The sequence below is a fragment of the Euwallacea fornicatus genome, chromosome 36, assembly GCF_040115645.1.
Source record: "Euwallacea fornicatus isolate EFF26 chromosome 36, ASM4011564v1, whole genome shotgun sequence".
Taxonomy (NCBI): domain Eukaryota; kingdom Metazoa; phylum Arthropoda; class Insecta; order Coleoptera; family Curculionidae; genus Euwallacea; species Euwallacea fornicatus.
Genome location: NC_089576.1, coordinates 320,066 through 342,295, shown reverse-complemented (window position 1 = coordinate 342,295; position 22,230 = coordinate 320,066). Strand labels below are relative to the sequence as shown.

General features: G+C 39.0%; 3 protein-coding genes across 10 annotated transcripts; 1 reads left to right on the top strand and 2 right to left on the bottom strand.

Moving 5' to 3' along the window:
* Positions 1 to 3,960: 3,960 nt before the first annotated feature.
* LOC136349058 (pro-resilin) lies at positions 3,961 to 8,099 on the bottom strand. Its single transcript, XM_066300344.1, has 2 exons — positions 7,969 to 8,099; positions 3,961 to 4,646 (listed from the first exon to the last, which is right to left on the bottom strand). The coding sequence occupies exons 1-2, from the start codon at positions 7,984 to 7,986 to the stop codon at positions 4,149 to 4,151; spliced, it is 516 nt and encodes a 171-aa protein (XP_066156441.1). The 5' UTR covers positions 7,987 to 8,099; the 3' UTR covers positions 3,961 to 4,148.
* On the top strand, positions 8,012 to 22,143 carry LOC136349046 (uncharacterized). Of its 8 annotated transcripts, none has more exons than XM_066300324.1 (6): positions 8,012 to 8,119; positions 20,214 to 20,375; positions 20,614 to 20,778; positions 20,837 to 21,520; positions 21,583 to 21,700; positions 21,758 to 22,143. In XM_066300324.1, exons 1-6 carry the CDS (start codon positions 8,105 to 8,107, stop codon positions 22,120 to 22,122), a joined length of 1,509 nt encoding a protein of 502 aa, XP_066156421.1. In that variant the 5' UTR covers positions 8,012 to 8,104; the 3' UTR covers positions 22,123 to 22,143. The 8 variants fall into 8 exon arrangements, with proteins under 8 accessions (XP_066156421.1, XP_066156423.1, XP_066156418.1 ...); XM_066300326.1 differs by having other exon boundaries at positions 8,023 to 8,119; positions 20,223 to 20,375; XM_066300321.1 differs by lacking the exon at positions 8,012 to 8,119 and adding an exon at positions 19,083 to 19,410 and having other exon boundaries at positions 20,223 to 20,375.
* On the bottom strand, positions 16,052 to 18,852 carry LOC136349045 (kelch-like protein 30). Its single transcript, XM_066300319.1, has 6 exons — positions 18,432 to 18,852; positions 17,628 to 18,375; positions 17,152 to 17,347; positions 16,976 to 17,097; positions 16,697 to 16,921; positions 16,052 to 16,633 (listed from the first exon to the last, which is right to left on the bottom strand). The coding sequence occupies exons 1-6, from the start codon at positions 18,579 to 18,581 to the stop codon at positions 16,281 to 16,283; spliced, it is 1,794 nt and encodes a 597-aa protein (XP_066156416.1). The 5' UTR covers positions 18,582 to 18,852; the 3' UTR covers positions 16,052 to 16,280.
* Positions 22,144 to 22,230: the final 87 nt, after the last annotated feature.

Genomic DNA, 22,230 nt, shown 5'->3' with positions numbered 1-22,230 from the left:
AACAAGATTAACTCTGTTTTTTTCAAGGAACATTCATTTTTTTATATAAATCTGCAAAGAGGCGAAAAAGGAAGGATTTTTCCATGGAAAAGTTTTTTTCTAAAACTTCCAGTTTTCCAGATATCAACAAAAATTGGAGCGGCACTCTTGAACTAATACATGATTAAATAATGAAAAAAACTTTTTTTAATACAAAATAATTTTTTTTTTTTTTTAGGTATCAATGGCTCGATGCGGAAGATCAATATTTTGAGCATTTTTTGACCGATAAATAAAAATAAAACTTACTACGATTTCGGGTTAATTCTTAGAATATGTGAACTTTTATTTTTCATTACTATAGTTTTTTTTATTAATTTAAATCATATGTTATTTCAATTACGTCACTTCAATTTTTGTTAATATTTTAAAATAAAAAATTTTAAAGAAAACTTTTTTGGTTTTTAGGCCCTTTGCAAATTCACAAAAAAAGACGCTTCAATAAAGAAAAAAAAAACACACAATTGACCATGAAGTGTCCTGCAAATAGCCTTACGTAAAAACTTGCTTATGTGCTTTGGACGTCCCCTTTCATAGCAAGTAATGTTCATCACATAACGGAAGTTTTTTAATTTTTAAGCTGGTTTCAGAGATGATTCCTTGTGTCACTTTAAATGACACGCCCTGTATGCATTATGAGAATACACGTTACAAAGGAATGGCGAAAGAGGTGGTCCCGGACGTAACTCTTGCTCAGGGGAGAAAAAGAAAAGAGCGCAGTTAATTCGTGCCCTTAATTGTCTGTTTTCCAATAGGTTTTTGACGATGAGAGGCAGGTATTTTGACAAGTCAAATTTGCATACTAGACCACTGTGCCAGATGCTACCGAATGTCTTGCTGGCGTCCACAAATAAACTTATCGATCCATCATTTTTTTTTGTTGTTTTCTTGGTTAATTTATTGATTGTAATTGATTATTGCAGATAGACAGGGAACGAAATTCAACATTAATGCCACAAGGCAAAGCAGATAAGAGAAAAAACGAAGCAAAAAATTACATTCGCGTTTGAAGAGCGAGTCAATCCCAACATATGCAGTAGATGGATCACGTATTTTAGAAATGCGACCAGCAATACATGTAATTTTTTTCAGTCTGGTCTGTTTTGATTTTAAGGTGTTGGCCTCAAATTATGTCAGCAATTTTATTTAGTGAAACGTTCACCATATTGTCTCCACTTTCAGCAGTTCCACACTTCTTCTGTAGTAAACGGAATCGCACCTTCTCAGAGAATAATTATGAGTTTTTTCCCGTAAATGGGTACGTTTTATCAGAAGTACCCCCTTGATCGAAAAAAAAAAAAAAATGTTCAAGTCTGTTAATATGTTACGTAAAATCAAATATTCGATTACGTAACGAACCTGCAGCAGAGAAGCCCGATGGCGAGGCAAGATACTGACGTGAAACATGAAAAAGGCCCTTGAAAGAAAAAAACAACCATATAACGACATCGTCCATCTGTAGACGAATTACGTCGATCTCATTAAAGCCTCGGTTGTGAAAGTGGTCCAACTTCCCAATAAATTCCGTGTAACTGAAGAAACGTACAGATTCAGGTCCGGAAGCATCATCTTCTTGAGATCGTGTTGACCCACATCGGATAATCCTTTCTCTTCTCGTATTCATGCAATTTTCTGACCGATAAAATAGAAATCGTCTAAATTACCGACGAGTATTCAAAGACTGCGATGACGACACCGTAAAAAGCATATAAACAATACTTCCATTATGGCAAATTGCTACTTTAACTTGCAATGAGGCAGCCAAATCGATGAGTCGGTCGTGGTCGCGTTCCATTTGGAGGAGATCGTTGGTACAGTTGCTACATCCACACGAGTGCGGTTATTAACGCCAGAAAAGAATTAGCTATCAGAAGCAAAGAGAATCAATCAAGAGTACGTGAATTGGAAAACATACGGTATTACAAGGCGCATTGTCGATCTGTAATGGCTAAGCGACTAGCATTAGCTTAAGTGACGTAATTTATTATCTTACGTTGACCTGGAAGATTCGATCGACAATCCTAAAACCAATTTTTCGCGAGATGGTGGAGAAGGGTCCTCTTTTAGAACTTCTGGGAAACGTCCATGCTCCTGGCTCGATTTTATGAATCTTTTGGGTGTCAAATTCTCAAAGTAAATCAGTGATTTCCATCACACTCTTCACCTCTAAAACCTTTCCAGGAATCCATCACATAAGGAGTCGAAGTAAGGTGCGAAACATTCACCACGGGATCATGGTAAATGATCACCTTAGCTGTCTTTGAGATGGCGGAGGCACGGTCCCTAAGGGGACTTTTGAGTTTTCGTCTGCTCTATGAGATTCTCACGCGTTTCACTCATCATTTGTTCCGTAAGAAAAGAAAGAATTTCGTTCCAGAAGTAGGTCGGTTCCTGGAGGGAGTGCCAGTTCCGTTAAAATGGTCGTAGCTGGACGTAGTGTACACCCGTTTTCCTTTTTACTTGCGATTGACTTGTCCATGATCAGCGCATTCAGTACTTATGCACCACAAAGATGAGCTTTCTATTTACAATCTCATTATCGTGTTGTAATAGTTCATAGTTTTCCTATTTACGCACCTGAGCGTCTAATTATGTTGCATTGCGTTAGGATTAGCAAGTGAACTGTTAACTAATAACATTAAAATCTTAGAATCGTGTCTGATTAGCGGAGGCCTAAGAATAGTGTAATTTATGATTTTGAAACGTATAATTGTTTTTTGATTACCGACTGTGTTTGGTGTGCCGATTTGAATTTTTGCAGTGGTTTCACAACCACCCATATCAGATGCTTTGCCTTTCCGTAGCATCAAGTCAGGGGCAAGACTTGAAAAATTAGAGATAAATCGAATAGCGATTAAAATGTCAATCTTTACCCAATGAAGCACGATGAGTTGAAAAATACCAACCTGCGTTGCTGCGTCCCACGCAGGTAAGGGCCGCGCGGCGTTCAAATCAGTAAATCTCCGTGCTGGATGTCGATCCGCCAAATTGTCAAGAAAACGCAACTTTTTGACACTTGCTGAAGGACTCGCGATCAACGGAGGCCTACTGAATTTGAAGAAATTTGATGCTAATTCTAGCGTACACCTTCAATCAAGCGAAGTGTTACATACTTTTTTCTCGAATGTAAAAGATGCACGCTTCGCGCGTTAACAAGAAGGGTCTTCAATCACAATCATAAAATTTATCGCTGTTAGTGGATTTATTTTTGTTTGAGAAAGCTGATTTTGACTTTTAAAAGCCTGACGGTAAGAGGCGTTAGTCAAGGACAAGGTCCAGGGGGCCTCATTTCTTGAACAGGATTTGCGGGTAAAAATAGATAGCTAGTAAGATGCTTTGAGTAGTAGTGGATTTGGAACTTTCCTCGCGATCGAAAAATAACAAAACTTTTTGCCGCCCTGACTCCCCGAGGAGAGTCTGAGCAGCTCAGTTGTAAATTCTCTGGAAGGGGCGCCTCCGCCACATCTCCACCTGATCAGGGGTCGATTGCATTCCTCCAAGCCGTTGACGAACGGCTATGGGCAGCCCTGGCCGGACTTCTTGTGCTCGGTGCGATAGGACCAAGCGGAGTTTACTGCCACAATCCCCAAACGATTTAACATTGCTTACGAAGCTAGTTCAGCAGCTGCCTTCGCTCAGCTTCCTGACAAGCACTTTCCGGGACAGTATTGAGATTCAGTTTCGTTTAAGACGCAGCGAACTTTGCTGTAAATCGGTAACGCAGTCGAGAGCACTCGTTTAGAAATCTACTGAATTTCGTTTTTGCGATTTATTTTATTTATTTATTTTATTTATTTTTTTTTTTGGAAAAGTGAATGCCGATTTGGAATCCAATTGAAGGCCTCATCGGACGTTCCAAGTGTGCATTATCGTAGCACCGCGGTCTTTTTTGCGTTGAACGAACAAAAACCACCAAAAAAATTTACGGTGACAAATATATTAAAAAAAAAAAAACATAAAAATTTACATAAAACAAAACTTGATGATGTTGTGATCACTCGATGTTGTAGATGTTGTGGCTGACAGTCGTTGAGATGCATCATGACCCGTGTTGAGATGGTATTTGCGATGTTGAGTACACTTAATCAGTTCTTTGTAACTGCGGGAGCTTAGTAGGGAGCTCCGTAGGAACCGGATGGTGGCCTAGCGGGAGCGCCGTAGTTGGAACTGGGCCCACTCGGGTATCCTCCGAATCCTTGGGTTTGAGATACCTGCTCGTATTGAGCTACTTGGATGGCTTGCTTGATGCCTTCAAGATCGATTCCGACGACCCTGGTTTGGTAGCTGGGAACTCCATATTGCGGAGACGGAGCGCCGTAGAAACTGCTGATTCCTCCGCCGCCGCCGCCGCCGCCCGAAGATGAAGCGGAGTTCTGCTCTTCCTTGAGGAGAATCTGGCGGACTTGTTCCAGAAGGGCTCCGTCTACTGATGCTCCTTCAGAGGTCTGGTAGCCGGAAGATACGGCGGTGTAACCGCCGCCACCCCCCGAGAGACCACCGGTGTGGCCTCCAAAACCACCTCCGCCGCCGCCGCCGCTCGGCCTGCTGTAGCTGTATCCGGACGGTGGTTCGGCTATGGCCACTGCGGCCAAAGCAAAGGCGAATACCTGCAAAAACAATACAAAATTTAGGAATTTGAAGAACGAAAGCTGTGATGGTGGCCGGGATTGGTTCAGATCGCCCGAAGCCCATAAAAGTTCAATTCTGGGCAGCATTAGCATACACATCGTCAACGGTATTAACCGTTAAAATACCGGAACGCTAATTTAAAATTTAAACAATCAATGCTATGTGAGAGAGGAGCGAATCATTATGCCTTTTAGCATAAGGCGGTGGAGATAAAATGGTTATTATAGGAACAGGATGAAGATACAAGACTTTCTAAAACGGAATTGCCCAACTTTCCCATAATGACATCAACAAGGAAATAATTTTAGATGCGGAGACTGGTGTTTTACCATTAAGTGCACAGCGATGGTCTCGATTCTGTGTCTCGGTTTGCGTAATGCAATTTAGGTTCTCACAAGTGACGAGCGAAACTGGGCTTGTCCGAAGACCAAGAATCGCTACAGTATCTTTTCGGGTTATCTCACCTACTTTTTCGGGATCTTAAGGCTGAAAGCATAGGAAAAAGCGGTGGTAATGGTGATGCCATATAATAAACAAAATACCTATCAATGCGAATACTACCAGAGGCCAGTTTGCGCCCAAAAATAGAGCAAAATTACAAGTTTAACGTCTCCCTCCAATCTAGGTCAGGGAGGAACAATGCAGTTGCCATTGAGTCCTGCATAAACAAGCCGAAGAACTGGACCCCATTACGAACGTCAGAGCTCAAAAATCCAAGATCGGAAATGGGAGTGACGATTATTCAACCGTTGCATAATGACAAACCTTGGAGTACCTAGGAGTGTGCACGTCACATTTGTTTAACACTACGAAAGGGGAGAAAGCCCGAATTCGAAGTGCGAAGTCAGAAAAGGTTGATCGACCACTTAGCAGTGATAACTGGCACCTTGTGATATTCACTGCTCGCATCTAATTGCACTAAATTAATCATAAAGCAAACCGTGAAATAATGATCACAAACAGTAAATGAAGAATACAGCAACAGCGCCCAGAACTACTGTTTGAGCAGAATGAATGAGAGTGATTATCGGGGTTTCACTCGAGTTTAAGGTGTTAATTATGGTGAAAAGAGCGTGATTAAAGGTGTCGAAATTGGCGCTTGTAACACTCCAAGAAAGCTGTTTCTTTGCGAGGGGAAGATCTAGGACGGGAGCACCCATCACGTGTTGCGTCCCATATTAAAAATGATCTTTAATTTGGTCTTTAGGCTCAGGGGATGGTCACTGTTTTACGGCAATTCCCGGTAGGCGAAAAGAGAAATCTGAGCGGACAATTGCCCGGAGCGGCCCTTGCTCAGAATGGCCGAGGTCAACTACCACTACCTGATCGGCAGAAGACCGGATCGGGTGTCTTAGGAAAGTTGCACCCTCGGGGAAAGAGGAGGCGATGCTTTTTAATTAAGATTTAGGGGGAGGTTCTCAATATGGAGATTTTTCGTGATTTTAATATTCCTGCTTCTATCCAAAAAGGGGGCAAATCACACGCAAAGAAATCGAAAAAGGTAAATGCGACATTTTAATGAATTAAAAAATACTTAATCCGTAAATAATTTTTTCAGTTTATGTTCAGACGTATCCGTGGATCACACGTATCTAAATCTGCGTGCTCCCGGTTAGTGTTCGCTTATGGTCGAATTAAATCAATCCCGCCCATACCTTCCGAAATAGGTGATCTGATGCGAATCTGATTTACTCTTGGTGAAAAACATCGAACATTCGTATATAGAGCGTTTTTTGAATGTACGACGCAGATTTCAGGGGACGTTCCTCCAGCTAGGTCAAAGAGACGGTATTTAAGTGAAAAAAAGCCGTTTTTCCATTAATTTTCATAAAAAAGCGGAGCGAAGTTTCATTAGAATATCCATCGTTCAGTGACGACACGTGTCTCTTTCATACGTATCAAGGTTCAATCAGAAATTTCAGGGGCGAGTGCGGCAAGGTTGGTGCGTCGACATTTGCACAAGGAAGATTTCAGCATTATTTCAAATTTCCATAACAATTGTTTCAACGGAGAAAGTAAACGTTCAATTTTTCCGTCCCTTGACCTTTTCCCGAGGCTCGTGTTCTTTTGAAACTCGGAATTAAAATGGATAACAGTTGTTTTTTCATTTTCATCCAAGGAGCGCCCTCTTAAAGTTACGTCACACGTTTAGGAAACACCTCGTATGCAGTTCCTATACGATTTTTTTTCATTGTTGAAAATAATAAAAGTTTAATTAATTAAGTAATTAAGAAACTAATTAATTAAAAAATTAATTAATTAAGAAAATAATTAATTAAAAACCGATTGATTACGAAACTAATTAATTAAGAAACTGATTAATTAAGAAACTAATTAATTACACACTAAACTGGATATGTTATAAAGTAATTCGTTGTTGAATTTGCATTGTAGCACTTGGATTGTTTTGGGATCTTAAGTAATTAATAACAAATAGAAGAGCAACAATTGGATTATAAAGTGTTACGTAACGAATTGGTGAGATTTACTTCGGGCAATCGGTTCATTTGTAACGTTCGGAGAGACTTATTTTCGACGTTTTGAGTAAAATTAACTTAAACATCTCCGTTAAAATTAAAAAAAATATATTTTAATGCCAACGAGGTGCTCACGCTGCGAAATACGCGCTCGTCGAATTTTTTACTGATTTAAATAGTCGGAGAGGCGCAACCGATCAGTGCTGAAATGCTCAGTAAATTTAGATTGTTCGGGACACATTTGAATTAAAAAACTGCAGTGAATCGACGCATCATTTGCCAGTTTTCTGAATCCCAAGCCGCGAGGCTCACATAAGCCTCTAGTTCGGCTTGAAAAATGGACGGAAGTAATAATAAAAAAAATAAAATAAAATAAAATAAAAATAAAAACATACACCCAAAACTACCCCAAAAAAAGCTGTAACTTCTATCAAGTGACGCACACCCAATTCTGGCGTCAGTGCAGCCGTGACCACCTTGAAAATGAGCTTCAAAATCCCAAAAAATGATTTTTCATTACGTTTCGTGGCCGCGACTGTACTCACCATCATCAACGACAAGCAATCATTCTCTCGATGATTTAATTTTTGAGATCGCTGAATAAACTCACCAAATCCCAAAAATCAAACCATACCTCACAGTTGAAAAGAAAAGTGGCTTTTCCCATCGAATCGACCTAACCCAAACCAAAGATTTACTGATAAACTCGCAGGTGCCACTTCTCTTTTTAACCTCGCATGCACTGAGACGGTCACTATCAAATCACTAGAGCACTATCACATGAAAAATTTTCCTCCAAAGGGTGCAGAAGATCATCACTTACCACGCCAAAAGAGTTCATGATGCCTGAGTGATGTCGGGTCTAGTGGCGACTGTGCGGACGTTTGGTCCGGCCGAAGTTTTATACACACAGAAAAAGAATCAAGAGGGTGGGAATCTCAGACGCGTCTTCGCCGAAGATGATGATACCTCATGTAAGTACTTTCACGTGTCATGCATGATGCGGCGGCTCACGTAGGCGCTGAGGGGTAATCCCCAAATTTCGGCAATAAAAAAAAAATCATATTTATGGTTAAAATGCCAGGCACGCGTAAAGGTACAAAGAAATACGCGAACGAAGCGCATATTGCCATATTTGTGATTTTCGAGCAAGTGGAACGAATTGCAATGGTGTCGCAACGAGCAAAGCGGTGTCATCTGGTCTTGTGTGCATCTGATTTAAATTGCCTTATTAGCTGTTACTAAACAATTAAAGCAGCGGCCGCGTTGCATCCTAATGAATTGCCGCAACTGTTGGCAACGGCGAGGGACTCCTCGCTTCGATGGAGGGACGATTTTTCAGCACTCTCGATTCTTTGTGTGGCCCTAAAGGCGCGTCGAGGGGAAAACCCTTGTTGGGTTGGTGTGTCCGGGTTTTCCTGTAGCGGGATTTTAGCCACCCATTCTGCGCATGAGAGCAATATCAGTTTCCTATACTAACCATATTCGAGAAACGCGTTGTTAAGGAAATACTGAAGCTTCGTATTTTTCTCAATTTATTTTCTAGAATTCTCAAAGTTTTCGAGATATTTATCAGGAGTATAAATTAATTCACGGCCTAATTTTTTAACAATTTTTAAATTTTTATTTTTTATATATATTATTTATTAAAAAAAAAAGAATTACAATTTAATCATCGAAGTAATTGCCCTCACTTTCAACGCATTTCTGCCCTTTTATCACGTAATTTTCGAGTCTCATCTCGGAAGAAAGATGGTGATTTTGGTCGGATAAAATCTTCCATTGTTCGGTGGACTTCTTCGAGACGATGAAAGTGCGTATCAACCAGGCGACGTTGTAGTGCTCGAAAAGGGTGATAATCAGAAGGTGCAAGGTCTGGCGAATACGCCGCACGAGGGAGAACTTCCCAGCCCAACGCGGAGATAACGTCAATGGTGTCTTTCGCCGTGAGAGGTCGCGCGTCGTCGTGCGTCAAAATGACATGCCGTGTTGCACCACCATTAAAAGCTCTTTTTTCCTCAATGGCGTCCCTCAATTTCATTAATTGGTCTTGATAACGGTTGGCAGTAATAGTTTCTCTTGGTTTAAGTGTCTCACAACAAATTACACCTTTGGAATCCCACCAAATGCTCAATAACAATTTTTTTCCGTGGATGTTCGATTTTGCGGTACTTGCTGATGGTTCTCCCGGATAAACCCACGATTTTCTTCTCTTGGGATTGTCATACAATATCCATTTTCCATCTCCAGTAACAATTTTACTCAAAAAGTATTTTTTTCTGAATCGCGTCAGCAGACACGTTGCAATTTCGCAGCGCCGATCTTTGTTATCAGGGCTAAGATCATGAGGTGTCCAGTGACCTCCCTTTGGTATCCTTCCTAATTTTTTCAAACGTATCGAAACAGCTGGTCGAGTCATTCCGAGTGCGTCAGCAAGCTCTTTTTGTGTGAGGCAGGGATTATCATTGAGTAAATTCTCCAACTCTTCATCGTTAACCTTTTCTGGTCGACCGAGGCGTATTTCATCTTCAAAATGATCAAAATTTCCATTTCGAAACTTTTGAAACCACTTTTTACACGTGCTATAAGATACAGCATTCTCTCCCAAGGCTGAACAAATCATGTCTTGCGCATCTGCAGCATCTTTCTTAAGTTGAAAAGCGAAAAGACGAGAGCGCCTTAAACGCTGCTAGTCAGACGACATTTGTAACGTTCTTCGTGGTTAGATTAATCAAATTAGGCGGTTTGATAGCTCACAGATGGCGCTTCAAAACGGACTAAATATTTAGAAAAAATTGTAAATTCAGAGAGGCGTTTTAACCAGTTTTACCTAAGGGCCGAAAATTGATTTATACACCTAATAATTTATTTATTTCCACTTTTTCTTTGTTCCATTTAAATAAAAGGTTAAAAAAAAAGGAAAAATTCATTTGATATGGGGTTTTTCGCTCGTGTTGTTGGCGAGTTTGTGTTTGTTTAATTCTGGCCTTGACTGTGACCAATCGCAGCCTTGACCGCTACACGGGATACTTATTTTTGTTTCAATTTTGGAGGCATTTTGAGTCGAAACGGCTCCAGTTAAAAAATTGAAAAAATTGCGGAAAGATGGCCGGTCTCGAGTACTACGGCCTCCGAGTGCGTCAGCAAGCTCTTTTTGTGCTTAGCGGGGATTATCATCGAGTAAGTCCTCCAACTCTTCATCGCTAACCTTTTCTGGCCGACCGGGGCGTATTTCATCTTCAAAATGATCAAAATTTCCATTCCGAAACTGTTGAAACCATTTCTTACGCGTAATATAAGACGCAGCATTCTCTCCCAAGGCCGAACAAATCATGTCTTGCGCATGTGCAGCATCTTTTTCAAGTGGAAAAGTGAAAAACGATTATCTAGAACTGTCGTATTTAATTTTCTCTTCTCAGATCGAAAGGGAAACCTCTCGGAGGGCGATGAAGGTGTGGCCATGAAGATGTAAGCGGTTCTGTTGCGATGGCAGGAAAGATCGAATTAAAAAAAATCTTAACCTCACTTCACTGAGCTTCTGTGCGGCACGGTGGACTGAAACGTCCAATAGCTCAAGAGATGCTGTGAGCGTCGAAGAAACAATCAGAAATCGGAACGAGGAAGCGAATTTTCGCGTTACTGCGATCGCAAATTTTTGCTGCGTAATCGGACTTGCGCAATGCGCGTCGGTGCTTTTTGATTCAGCCAACTGGTCAGAAGGTATGAAAATACCAAATATACGCATAAGCCAGTTCAAATATGTGCACACCGCAATGGGAAGTGGACAACGGCTCAAATATATCAAGACAAATAGCCATGATAGACGTTTCGCTGTTAACGAGTCTATGTTCCAAAAGCTACCGATTTCTCTTCAGCGGTTGTTTGCGCAAGCATTAGAAGCTTTTAAAAGTCGGTTTCCTACGGCGCGAAAACGTAACGAACGGAAAATTCCCCGAGGAAATTTCGAAAAATCTCCGTCCAACATCTCGAACAACAACGAAACAACAGCTTTCGATTTTTCTTCTTCTTTTTTTGAAAAATCACGCAATAACCACTTTACGCAACTCCGATTACGGTCATCATACATCCACCGTCGAGTCGCTATTTGCCGACCAATTTGCCTCCATTACACCAGCGTTGTTAACAATAATGCAGTACCGATGCTCTAATGGCACTATTACATCACAAAGTGCCAGTAATAATGTTATCACAAAGAGCACACGGGCTTATAGACAAGCCGTGAAATCTCCTTATTGACAACTACTAACTATGAATACTTATGTGTTAATCCGTTGCGGCTTCAAGTCGTAAATAACAATACCTGAGACAATGCGAACTGGGCTCAGGCAGCCGAATGAGAGCGACAATGGAAGATTGATTGCGGAAAGTTCACACGTTGCTTATTGCGAGATTCTGCAAGTTTCACCTGTTGAAAACGAAACAGGTTGGATTAAGTACAAGTTCAAAGAAAGCTGAAGTGTGCCGGGTCAAAAGGTGCCATAGTAACTTGAACTTCATCAAAGACTAGCCTTGCAAATTACCGAGCAATTAATTGCCAATTAGAATTCATTGATTGAAACATTTATTTGATCAGGTGCTGAGATACGAACTCAAATTAATGTTCGCGTAGAAAACCGACTCGACCCACAGGTATTCATTTTCGCCTCACTTGACATGCATACCCCTCTATTCTTGACCTGAGGCTGAAGCGCGGGTAAGGTCCACGCAGAGCCCCCCTCTGAAATCTCAGAGAATCTTGCAGATAGAAAAGGATCCCCATCGGCAGGAATGACAATGTCCGAAGGAGCGAACCAAAGAGTTTGGTCGTGGTTTGTATTAAAATCGTTGATTGGTCGACCAACGTCGATTCGTATGTTTCCACACCTTGGCATAGTTCACCATACCAGTTCCAGGATTTTAACCGCGTTTTCTACACATAGAAGTAATATTATAATAGTTTGTTCTGTAAATCACATTCGAGGATTGCGTTTTAAGGAAATACATACGGGGTGTTGAAGTTTCACATTTTTTCGAATTTATTTTTCATAGCTCTCAAAGTTTTTGAGATATTTGGCTTAAATTTTAAGGTTGCTCTTCAGGGTCTACACGATTAGATGATACTAGATGATCGCGCCATCTTGTGTCGTCACCAGTTGGGTTGCACGGATTGAAAAGAAGCGCTGCCATTTTACCAAGGGAGAAAAACGACGCCCCTGGCGAATCAACCAAATGAGCAAAATGACGTTTCATTGAATCAGCCTCTTCTATCCGCTATCGGGCAAAGTTCCTTTTACTCCCTGCTTCGACCTGAAAAGTGACGAAACGTCGGTATTACGCAGACGTATTAAAATATACCTTAAACGGACCTTTGCTCTTATGTCCAGAGGGCAGAATTTCGCAATTTTTTGATGTAATAAAGTACAAATTGGAAACAGTAAGTCTTCCTAGGCAGTGAACCGCCGCGGCCGACTTTCCCTCGCTTTCCTGATGTATCACTTTACGAAGACCTGCCATGGGTCCATTTTTTTCCATTTGGCCCGAGATTCGTGGTCGTCCCAGCTTGCAAAAGTACATAACTATGTCTTCGTCTTTGTAGGTATTTAGCAGCTTTCATCCTTTAAGCGTTTCTTAACTCAATGATTGTTTTAGATGCCAGTCCTTGGGACTAACTTATGCAGTGCAACAGTACCAAATTGGATAAATAAATAGATTGCCATTGAGAAATTCGTATTTCTTTCCGAATATTTGAAACGCGAATTTCGCAACAAGGACAGACCTTAGTCATGCCCGATTCGAAAAGTGAATGTGAAAAAATGTTTGTTAGTTTTATATTAATTGTGCAACGTCCATATCAGTTGAGTTCACGTGGACGCTTAGAACCATCACCGTCGTTTTTTACCCGGAAGAATTCTGCGGGAATAGCTGGTACTGGTGATCAAGCAATATAAGGTAATTAACTTTCAGGCAATGTAGCAATGCTGCGCAATAAACAGCCAAAGGAAGATTCTCAGGCAATTATAGGATTTTGAATAGTTACACATTGTACACGGGTACGATGCCCCATGTGCTTCCAGCTAATACCGTTTCACATCATTACCTAATCCCATGAAACTTGAATGGGCTTATGCAATTTTTTGTGTTAACAAAACATGATCGAAGGTGTCTACGCTAATCGCATAAAGAGTCTCATTAATAGGAGTTTACTTTCAAAATTAAAAGTGGAACGAGGACAGTCGGTACTATACAGGATGTGACATGTCATTGCGGAGGTACTTCAGGAAGCGGTAGAACTCCGCAAGGTAATAGAAAGACACCAACGGACCGAAGGCCAAAAACGCACCATTTCAGATATACAGGGGGGCGCAGCATCGCATTTTTGAAGGGGCATTTTCGACAGTAATTGTAATTTTGTTTCCACTTAGATTTATACTTGTTTTAAGAAATTTGATTGGTTGTTACGAACTGCTTCAGATCGTTGGTAATTGAGCCCGACGACCACTTTCTTCCTTACTCCCTTTAAATGCTGAATTTGCATCGACGGATATTTCTGCCCATTCCACGAAAACTACGAACGACGGGAAAACGCCGTAAAAGACCAGGGAGGTAAAGAATTGAAGAAGGGATTTGAATTTGACTACAGTGTGTCCAAAAAACATAACACTTTGCACATGGCTACCGCCAATTTTGGAATTTTGTCGTAGAGAGTCTGTAGGTGCACAAAGTTTCAAAAATTTAACTCGTCGCTGATGCCAAAATCTGAGAAAGAATATGGAACTTTGCCCTCCATATCGAAGGTGGTGCGTCTTCGACCATAGCTCCATTAGCGTTACTTTATCATTTCGCAGAGTGCTACCGCCCTTCGAAATCTTTCCATGATGACATGTTACGCCCTGTATGGTGACTGTCTCAGTGCGGCGACTCATTGGTACGATACTGAGGTCGGTGGATTTTTACTGGTGGAAAATTTAGTGAATCCGGCTGCGGAATTCTCGCATCCTGACCCCCTTTCAAACAAACATTTCCCCCAGTGAAGTACAGCAATCGAGTGGGAATTGATAGATTATGGAAAAAATTTATTGGACAGGGGAAAGGCAAAAATTTCGTAAATTTTTGTAGGTGGCCGAAAATAGCTAACACAAAAATTACATAGATACGGCACACTTAACGTTTAGTAATTTATTGGGACATTAACCGGTTTTAAGTCTCAGGATGATTTGTTATTATAATGAGGCTTCAATTTAAATTTGAAAGTAGTCATAATTTTTTAAAATTATTCTTTCCACCTCGACACTATATCCCGTCTCCAATGAGGTTCCGGATAAGAACCACTCGAGAAGAACATGATAATTCACAGCTGAAGATCGTGTGACTTTTAACCTTTGCATTGCGGTGCTAATAATCATCAAACATTCACTTTACTTTCTACCGCAACGGTGCGAATGCAGTCGATTTTAGTCAAATCGGTAATAAACGTGATCAACGTTCGTTTAACAAAAAACCTGAATATGCTGTCTTACCAGTTATCAATATTAATTGAAACTGAGATCGGTAGGTGCGACTTCAAGACCACCTTTGTGGAGGTACCCACCTATAATCTTGCATATAAATGATGCGGCATACTTGTTACATTCAAACGTTGCGGCACACTTGGACCTTTACGATATTGTAGAGATGGATCACCGAGCCTTCGTCCATCAAGAAGAATAAAACCAGCAAAAAAATTATGTAAACCGCTAAAAATCAAATTTCTACTATATGCCCGTTTACGGCGTATTGCGGTACCTTAACAAACCAGAACATATGGTTTTGTAAAATCACCATTACGAGAGTGTTTCGGGCGCCCATTAGAATTTAAAATGTTCTCTCGAGTTTTCCCATAAAACGATTTATTTGTTTTTTTTGTGAAATTTTTTACATAAAATTATTTGACCATTTACAACTTGATGGTACTTAACAGAATTCAACTTTTTATTACTTAACGGTCGCAAGCATAGCTACCGCTACTGATCTCCGCTTTTTAACTGGCCCATTCCTGCTTTGACCTCGGTTAACCGGTAGTATCTACCTAAATTTCCTGCAAGGCCTGCTTTCGGACAACGCGCACGTTCCTATGGGTGCACGGGAGAGAACGTGGTTCCAACATGACGGTGCATCTGTACACTTTATACGTACCGTGCAGGATCATCTAAACCAACATTTTCGTAGGTAATCGTGCGGGAAAAACGGACCTGTCAGGTGGCCAGCGTGAAGTCCCGATTTAAGCTCGTTGGATTTTTTCCTCTGAAGTTGCACCAAGGATGTATGAACCTCTTGTAGCTACATATAAGGAACTGTGGGGAAGGATCGGGCTCTCTTTTCGCACAGTAAAATCCGCACACGCTACAACGGGTACGCAACTTGATGATTCAAAGACCAAATTTATGTAAGCAGGTTGGGGTCGTCATTTCGAACCTTTATTGGTATTTTTTGCGTAATATTTAACAAAACTGAATAATATCGAAGCGTTTCGGTGTCAACGAGCTAACAATGGACTTTTGAACAAAAATGACTCTAGAGTCAAGACTGCTTATTTTTAACTAGGAGTTTCTGTACAAACATTTTTCACTGCAATGTCCCCTGTAACCTCCTTTACTTTGCTACGGTCTTTGTAGAAAACCTTGTACAATCGAAATGCCGGTTAGGAAAGTTGATGTTGGCATACGGATAGATAATGTAGGGAATACCTGGGTGGCATTACACATAAAATGAAAATGAACAAGTGTAAATCCATATTTTGTCACGTTTTGCAATACGCAAGAAAGTAATGTTATTAAAAGATGAAAAATGCGACCAGAAAATGCATGTTACAAGCAGTGTGAAATATATTTTGTCAATGTGGGTGCACAGGCTGACAAAGAAAGGTTCAGTCTCACAGAATGCACTTTATTAACTTCAACAAAACAGTTCGTGAATGCCTAACATACACTGTAAAACTATCAAAATAAAACATACTCTCTGGTAGTGCATCGGACCCTGTCCCCTTTCTACAGGTTTTTTGTTACTGCCTGACGAATTAACAGTTTATTAACGAAGTAGTCTATTAATGGATCTAAGACAGTTACAGTCTATTTTTATTTCAGTCTGTTTCTCATGCGACTATCGAACGATGGGTTCATTAACACAATTATTATCTTTCACCATCCAATAATATCCAACCGAAAACAGCCTTGTGGACGGAAAGGTACAAAAGAGCTTCCTGTCTGCCTCTGCAGCGACGTCTTTCTCTTGAATTTTGTTTTCAAACAAGTATTCCATCCTCCCAGACTCCAGATCCATCATCTCCAAGGTGTGGCATACATTGTATTGCTCGTCGCGACAAGTATACAGAGTGTAATGCACATTGTTACACAAAATAGACTGGCTTTCTTCGTACTCAAAGTCGGTGCATTGCGAGTGATTTACTATAATTAAGGCCTCTGCAACGTACTTCAATTTAATTAAGTATTTGCCTAGAATGGTTTTGTTATTTAAAGGTAGGGTCTGGACAATCCGACCTGGAGTGAGGATCTTACCTTTGATATAAAGGTAATTGGAGACAGAAAACACCTCAAAATTCCTCATCTCCTCAAAAAATGTGTGGTAAAATTGTATGTCAATTGTAGTCCACTTTACCTCAGCTTTATCGAACAAATAAGCACGCTTTTGACGAAAATACACAAGACACAGCTTCCCTAAGAAAGAGCAGCATCTGAAAAATCTTTCCGAGTGTGGCAAAGGAATAGGATCTGCCCATTTATCTGAAAAAACCAAAGGAATAGAACGGGTTTAGAAAAGCAATCGGAAACTCGCACCAGCCTCACAATCGTACCAAAGCATGGTATCTTGAACAACTCTGAAATTCGCCACTCCTCCGACAATAAAGATGCAGCCCTCCACCATAACAGAGTCGAAATGTCGACGCTTGTGAGGTAACCTGGAAAACACGCATAAATATATCCAGAATTTAAGGAAAATAAGCTTTAAATACTTGTTCTTCCTTTCCCATTTCTCCTTAAAACTATCGTAAGTCCACAAGTTGAAATTCCACTGTGACCCATTTATGAGAAACTGGCCGCCAAAAAAATAAGTAAATTCTTTATAGGAATGCAGTTTGAAACCTACTAAATCCCGAATTTTGTTGCCTCTGATAAGAAAGAATTCTTTGAAGGTGTTAGTTACAGGGTCTGCAAGGAAAATGCAACAATTGGGAGAAAAACTACAACTGCTAACATAGCTTAACACTGATAAATCTGAGGATAAATCCTTATCAAAAGTGACAGTAAGACCTGCCTCTCCACCATAATATATAAAATGTTTTACCTTTTATTTATTGTCCAAACTTGAATTGATGGTAAATATGTACTTTTTCCACCCAATTTAAAGTCATTTTTGTATAATCTTGAGGTTTTCATGATTCAGTTAGAATACATAACACTAACGTATATTTAAAAACTTGTAACTCACCATGCATGACAAAACTTTTATCAGTCCATTCCTTTCCGTTTGGCCAATGAGTTGTGTGCATATTCTCTATGCATCTTTGAAGCAACAAACTGGGCATTTCAGGCACTTGACGAGCTTTTGAATTGCACAAATGAATAGCAAATGACATTTGTTCCTCTGAGAAATTTGGCCCCACATTTATTCCCTTACTGCGTAAATCAATAACACAATTCAAAATTGCCTGCAACTCCTCATTGTCTGCAATATCAGGATAACTTTGCATATCCCTTATATCAGTATCTTTGAATTTTTGGAAATCAAGGCAATTTAGTAACTGTAGCAACACCTGAGTGCTACATTCTTCGGCGTAATGCTCTTGGTTCTCATACCACCAATTAATGGCAGTTTGAAAAACAGTCATTTCGTTTTTGGCATTCAAGTAAATGTGTCCTAGATAAAGGCAAATTTCCTTGAGAGTCAAATAGAAAATTTTGTGGCTATCACAGATATGAGGAAAATCACCTAAGGCCATGTATTTAGCCTTGAGATATAAAGGGCTTAAATGAAGCATTTCTGCAGTTTGCCATATATTCAAGCAAATTGACGGTTTTAATACTTGCTGTATTCTAGACTCACACATCAATTTCACAGATTCAAATTGCAACATGCACGCAGTTTCTAAAATGATGTGAAGTTCTTCATCATCAATCACATGAGTATTATCACACAGTAAAAGTAATACGGTGTTGAATGCTGTTAACTTTACTCCCTAAAAATTGTTTTTGTTTTGAAAAGCTCGTTTTAGTTGAAAATGAACACAATTACCTTAATTTCAATTCTATCCAAGGAGCTTTCCCTAAATGTACCAGTTAACATTGCAAAGAAATAATCACTGTTGTTAATGAGCAGCTCTCGGTTGCAGGTCACAGGGGTTCCTTCGATTTCCAGAACTACGTCTGTTCGCGGGTTGACCATGGTAGGGTAAATGAACTATGCAGATCACGAAGATGTGGATGTCCAGCATGAGAATCGCGTAAAAATTAGTAGATTCAGATTTGATTAAAGATAAGAAAAGTTGCGCGTTCAAGGAAGTAGTTTCATGGGGGAAACAGATATTCAAAATATATTTTTTTTCTGTTATTTAAAAATTTGAAAATTTAGGGGCCTCCCGGCTTATCCACTCAATTGTAAACAAAGCGTGAATGTAAATAAAAAACACGTGATTGATTCCTTTCATAGACCTCATGCATAAAAGGTCAATTTATCGGATATTGCAACAACGTTGTGAAAAGTGCAATAGCTCTCTTATGCCATAAATTATTGATGGTATATTAAAGTTTCGTTCATTATATTATAATTTATTATATTTAGACAAATTTTATATTAAAATATTTTCAAGTTTAAATTCGGTGATTTTGATATCAAAGCGACGTTGTCATTATAATTTTGTGACCTTTTCGCTGAAGTGCCATGCACACTGCCTGTCTAAAAATAGGTTAAGACTTATTTGATTAATTATGTTTATCAATCAAATGTATTTTATGGAGTTTTCTACCTCATATACAATTAGTTTTCTTTCTAAAGTACGAAATAAGAAAGTAATTAGTATATTGAAAAGAGAAATTCCTCGATAAGCATGAATCCCGTAAGACCATCTTGTTCGTTCACAGGCGCTAAGGCAAAAAAGCAGTTAAAGTCTAAAGTTAAAGGTCAACCGCAGGGTCAGAATAGAAACCAAAATTCTAATTCAAATCAAACCAGTATAAATTCCTCCAATGAGAAGCCTATAGTTTCCCGTGTAAAAGTACGATTTTAAGTATTAAAGTCTTTGAGACACGGTGGTAGAATGAAAATTGATACATTAATCTTGTATAGAAGTTTTTTCCAAGCAGGTTTCGGTTCTATCTTTTTCCAACAGTAATGTAGATATACGAGAACTAATTGCACAGTTTAGTTTTCAACTCCCCAATGCTTACATTTTATTGGGAAATGCAAATAGAATACGTGCAATTAACATTAGAAGACCAGTGCATGTGGCTCAAAAATGGGGAATCCAATTTGTGGGATTGGGATTTTGGATTCTGGGGGTATTGATTGGAATTTATTATTCTGGCAAAGAAATATTTGGATTGAAATAAATATATTAAAATATTCTGAAAGTGTAATGTTAACATTGTGTTAAATAAGAAAGTTGGTTCAATAAAACATTTCATTATGAATAATTTAAAAGTGATATACTTAAAAATACAAAACTGCGAAAAATAAGAGAATATCTTTTATGTGCAAAAACTCTCTTCTGAGTAACACCAACACTTTCATCCAAAGTGGAAATCTCCCAGCTCAAAACATATTTTCATTCAAAGAAATTAATGAAACAAATTGCCCTATGATTCCACACTCATTGGTTATTCTGCAGATTTTCAGGATCTTGAGCCCAATATCAACATTCAGGATAAGGATCCCAGAATTGAATTCCTTATTTAGGAACTTTAAACAGAACATTACAAAATAGCTATATAAATAAATAAAGTAGTCAGTCATCTAGAATTTAACTTATTCTAACACTGGGTTATTTGGTCAGATATACTTGCAATCTAAAATTTCTAGGAATTTCAGGATTACGCTGGCATAGGTACAGATTCCACTCGGATATATGCTGAGCAAACTAGCTTTGATCAGATAACCAATGATTCCTGCCATCAGTTGAGTGAGGAAGCATGTAATTTGTTGACTGAAGAGGTTAATTACAAGCTTCGGCATGTTATTCATGTAAGTAACATAACTTGTAAGAGTAGAAAATGTAGCAACTTTTTGTTCTGCAAAGTATGAAGTCTTAAAAACAAATATTTAGATAATCTGTAATTTTTTTTTAATGTTCTCTGGTTCCCTTTCACAATTTTTGAAAGTCCATCAAAATGTTTTTGTGTGCTATGTTTTACATTATTATGTGATCTCTTTCGGGGATATATTTAATCTGCGATTTTATTTATTTTGTTTTCATTAATAGGATTGCCTACTTAAAAGTAAACTGCAAGGGCGTGAAACAATAAGTTCTCAAGACGTGGATGAAACGTTTTCAGACTTAAATGTTGATAAAGTATATGGGGCTCCTTCTTCACCCACCTGGGTACCCTTCAGTGACAAGCAAGAGATTACCTTACATTATCTAGATGTAAGTTATTTCACTAATTGTTTATTGGGATATTTTTTTAAATTCTTACTGATTTCAGGACCAAGAGATTAACCTTATTGAAATAGCTGAAAAACACATTAATATATCCCAACAAGGGGAGCCAATGTTGGAAAAAGGGTGGCTGCCCAATGACAATGACTCTGAGGATGACGCAAAGGAATACCGAGAAACCTTTACTGATTATTTTGAGGGCATGTGTGAGGCAATTATAAGCGACAGTGAAGAAATCAGACATATTGCCCTTAGAGACATAAGTACAAACACTGCAATAGGACCTATAACAAATAACTTCTATCACTTTGCCTATTTCTTACTAACAAAGGATGTAACATATGATAGGCTCACCATGCGCGCTTTACATCTACTAGAAGTACTGGAAAACAGCCCTTTGACCAGTATGCACATTTACTCAAAACAATTAAATTTGCTTGTATGGTCCCTATTGCATCGGCTGTTGAAAACCACAGCAAGCGAAGACATAGTAAAACACATGTGCTATGTATTGTCTTTGCTGTGTTTAAGAACACCTCTCAGGAACTTTGTTATTAATAATTTGGACAGTAAAATCCCAGGGGCTTCTGAGGAAATGCCAGTACCATTTTTAAATATTGTGTATTATTTGGGGATTGAAGGAATTAAGAAGTTGTACTTGCCATATCTTGGATATTTTTTAGCCAGAGTTGAGCATGAGAACAACCCAGGAATGACTGAAGTTGCTTTGGTAAGTTGTTTTAGGAAGAAAGACAATAGCTCCTGATATTTGAAAAATTTTTATTATTTTAGGCAATATATGGTATTTTGTGTAGGGTAAATTTAAACAAAGCAGCAATTTATAAATGCCACAAGAACGTGTTTGGATATCTAATTGTTCCATTTTTTAAGTCCAATACTAAAAATATAGGTATTTACTGTTATTTTATGTTAAAAAATTTATTCAAGTTTTTAAAATAATTATCAGATATTCCAAAAAAAGAAATCGACATTATAAACATGAAGAAAAGACTGATAAAAACAAGACGAAAAGTCGATTTTCGCTGTAGAACCCCTAGGAGCATTGTCTATAGACCTGAAGATATATTTGAAACCCCCATTAAAACGGAAACCACAAGAAAGCCCGATAAAACGTTGCAAATAGTCGAAGGAGGGGTGAGATTCAAAATTTCGAAGAAGAAACTGGAGAGCCCTAGGGAAATAAATGAAGCAACGAAAGTCAGAAGAGAAACCAAGGTTACAATAGGAAAAACTAGCCTGTTATTGTCGGTATTAAAGGTTGATTCGCCGAGTTATTGTGTCGATCACACGATGCTGGGATGTATGTTATGAAAAATAAAATGATTGTTACGAGATGTTTTTTTTTCTAAAATCTGAAAGTGCGGTTATGTTAAATAGTCACGTGGTTAATGTGCGCTGTTGCCGTTCTCGATTTAAGGC

Excerpts from the sequence above, each read along its gene's own strand:
- LOC136349045 (XM_066300319.1), bottom strand. The coding sequence starts at position 18,581 with ATGGTCAACCCGCGAACAGACGTAGTTCTGGAAATCGAAGGAACCCCT. Across the intron at positions 17,348-17,627 it reads TAAAAGTTTTGTCATGCATG|ACCCTGTAACTAACACCTTC; the intron begins GTGAGTTACAAG and ends TTTTCCTTGCAG. Across the intron at positions 16,922-16,975 it reads TTGGTACGATTGTGAGGCTG|ATAAATGGGCAGATCCTATT; the intron begins GTGCGAGTTTCC and ends TGGTTTTTTCAG.
- LOC136349046 (XM_066300320.1), top strand. The coding sequence starts at position 19,243 with ATGAATCCCGTAAGACCATCTTGTTCGTTCACAGGCGCTAAGGCAAAA. Across the intron at positions 19,411-20,213 it reads CTATAGTTTCCCGTGTAAAA|GAATTTCAGGATTACGCTGG; the intron begins GTACGATTTTAA and ends TAAAATTTCTAG. Across the intron at positions 20,779-20,836 it reads TTACCTTACATTATCTAGAT|GACCAAGAGATTAACCTTAT; the intron begins GTAAGTTATTTC and ends TACTGATTTCAG.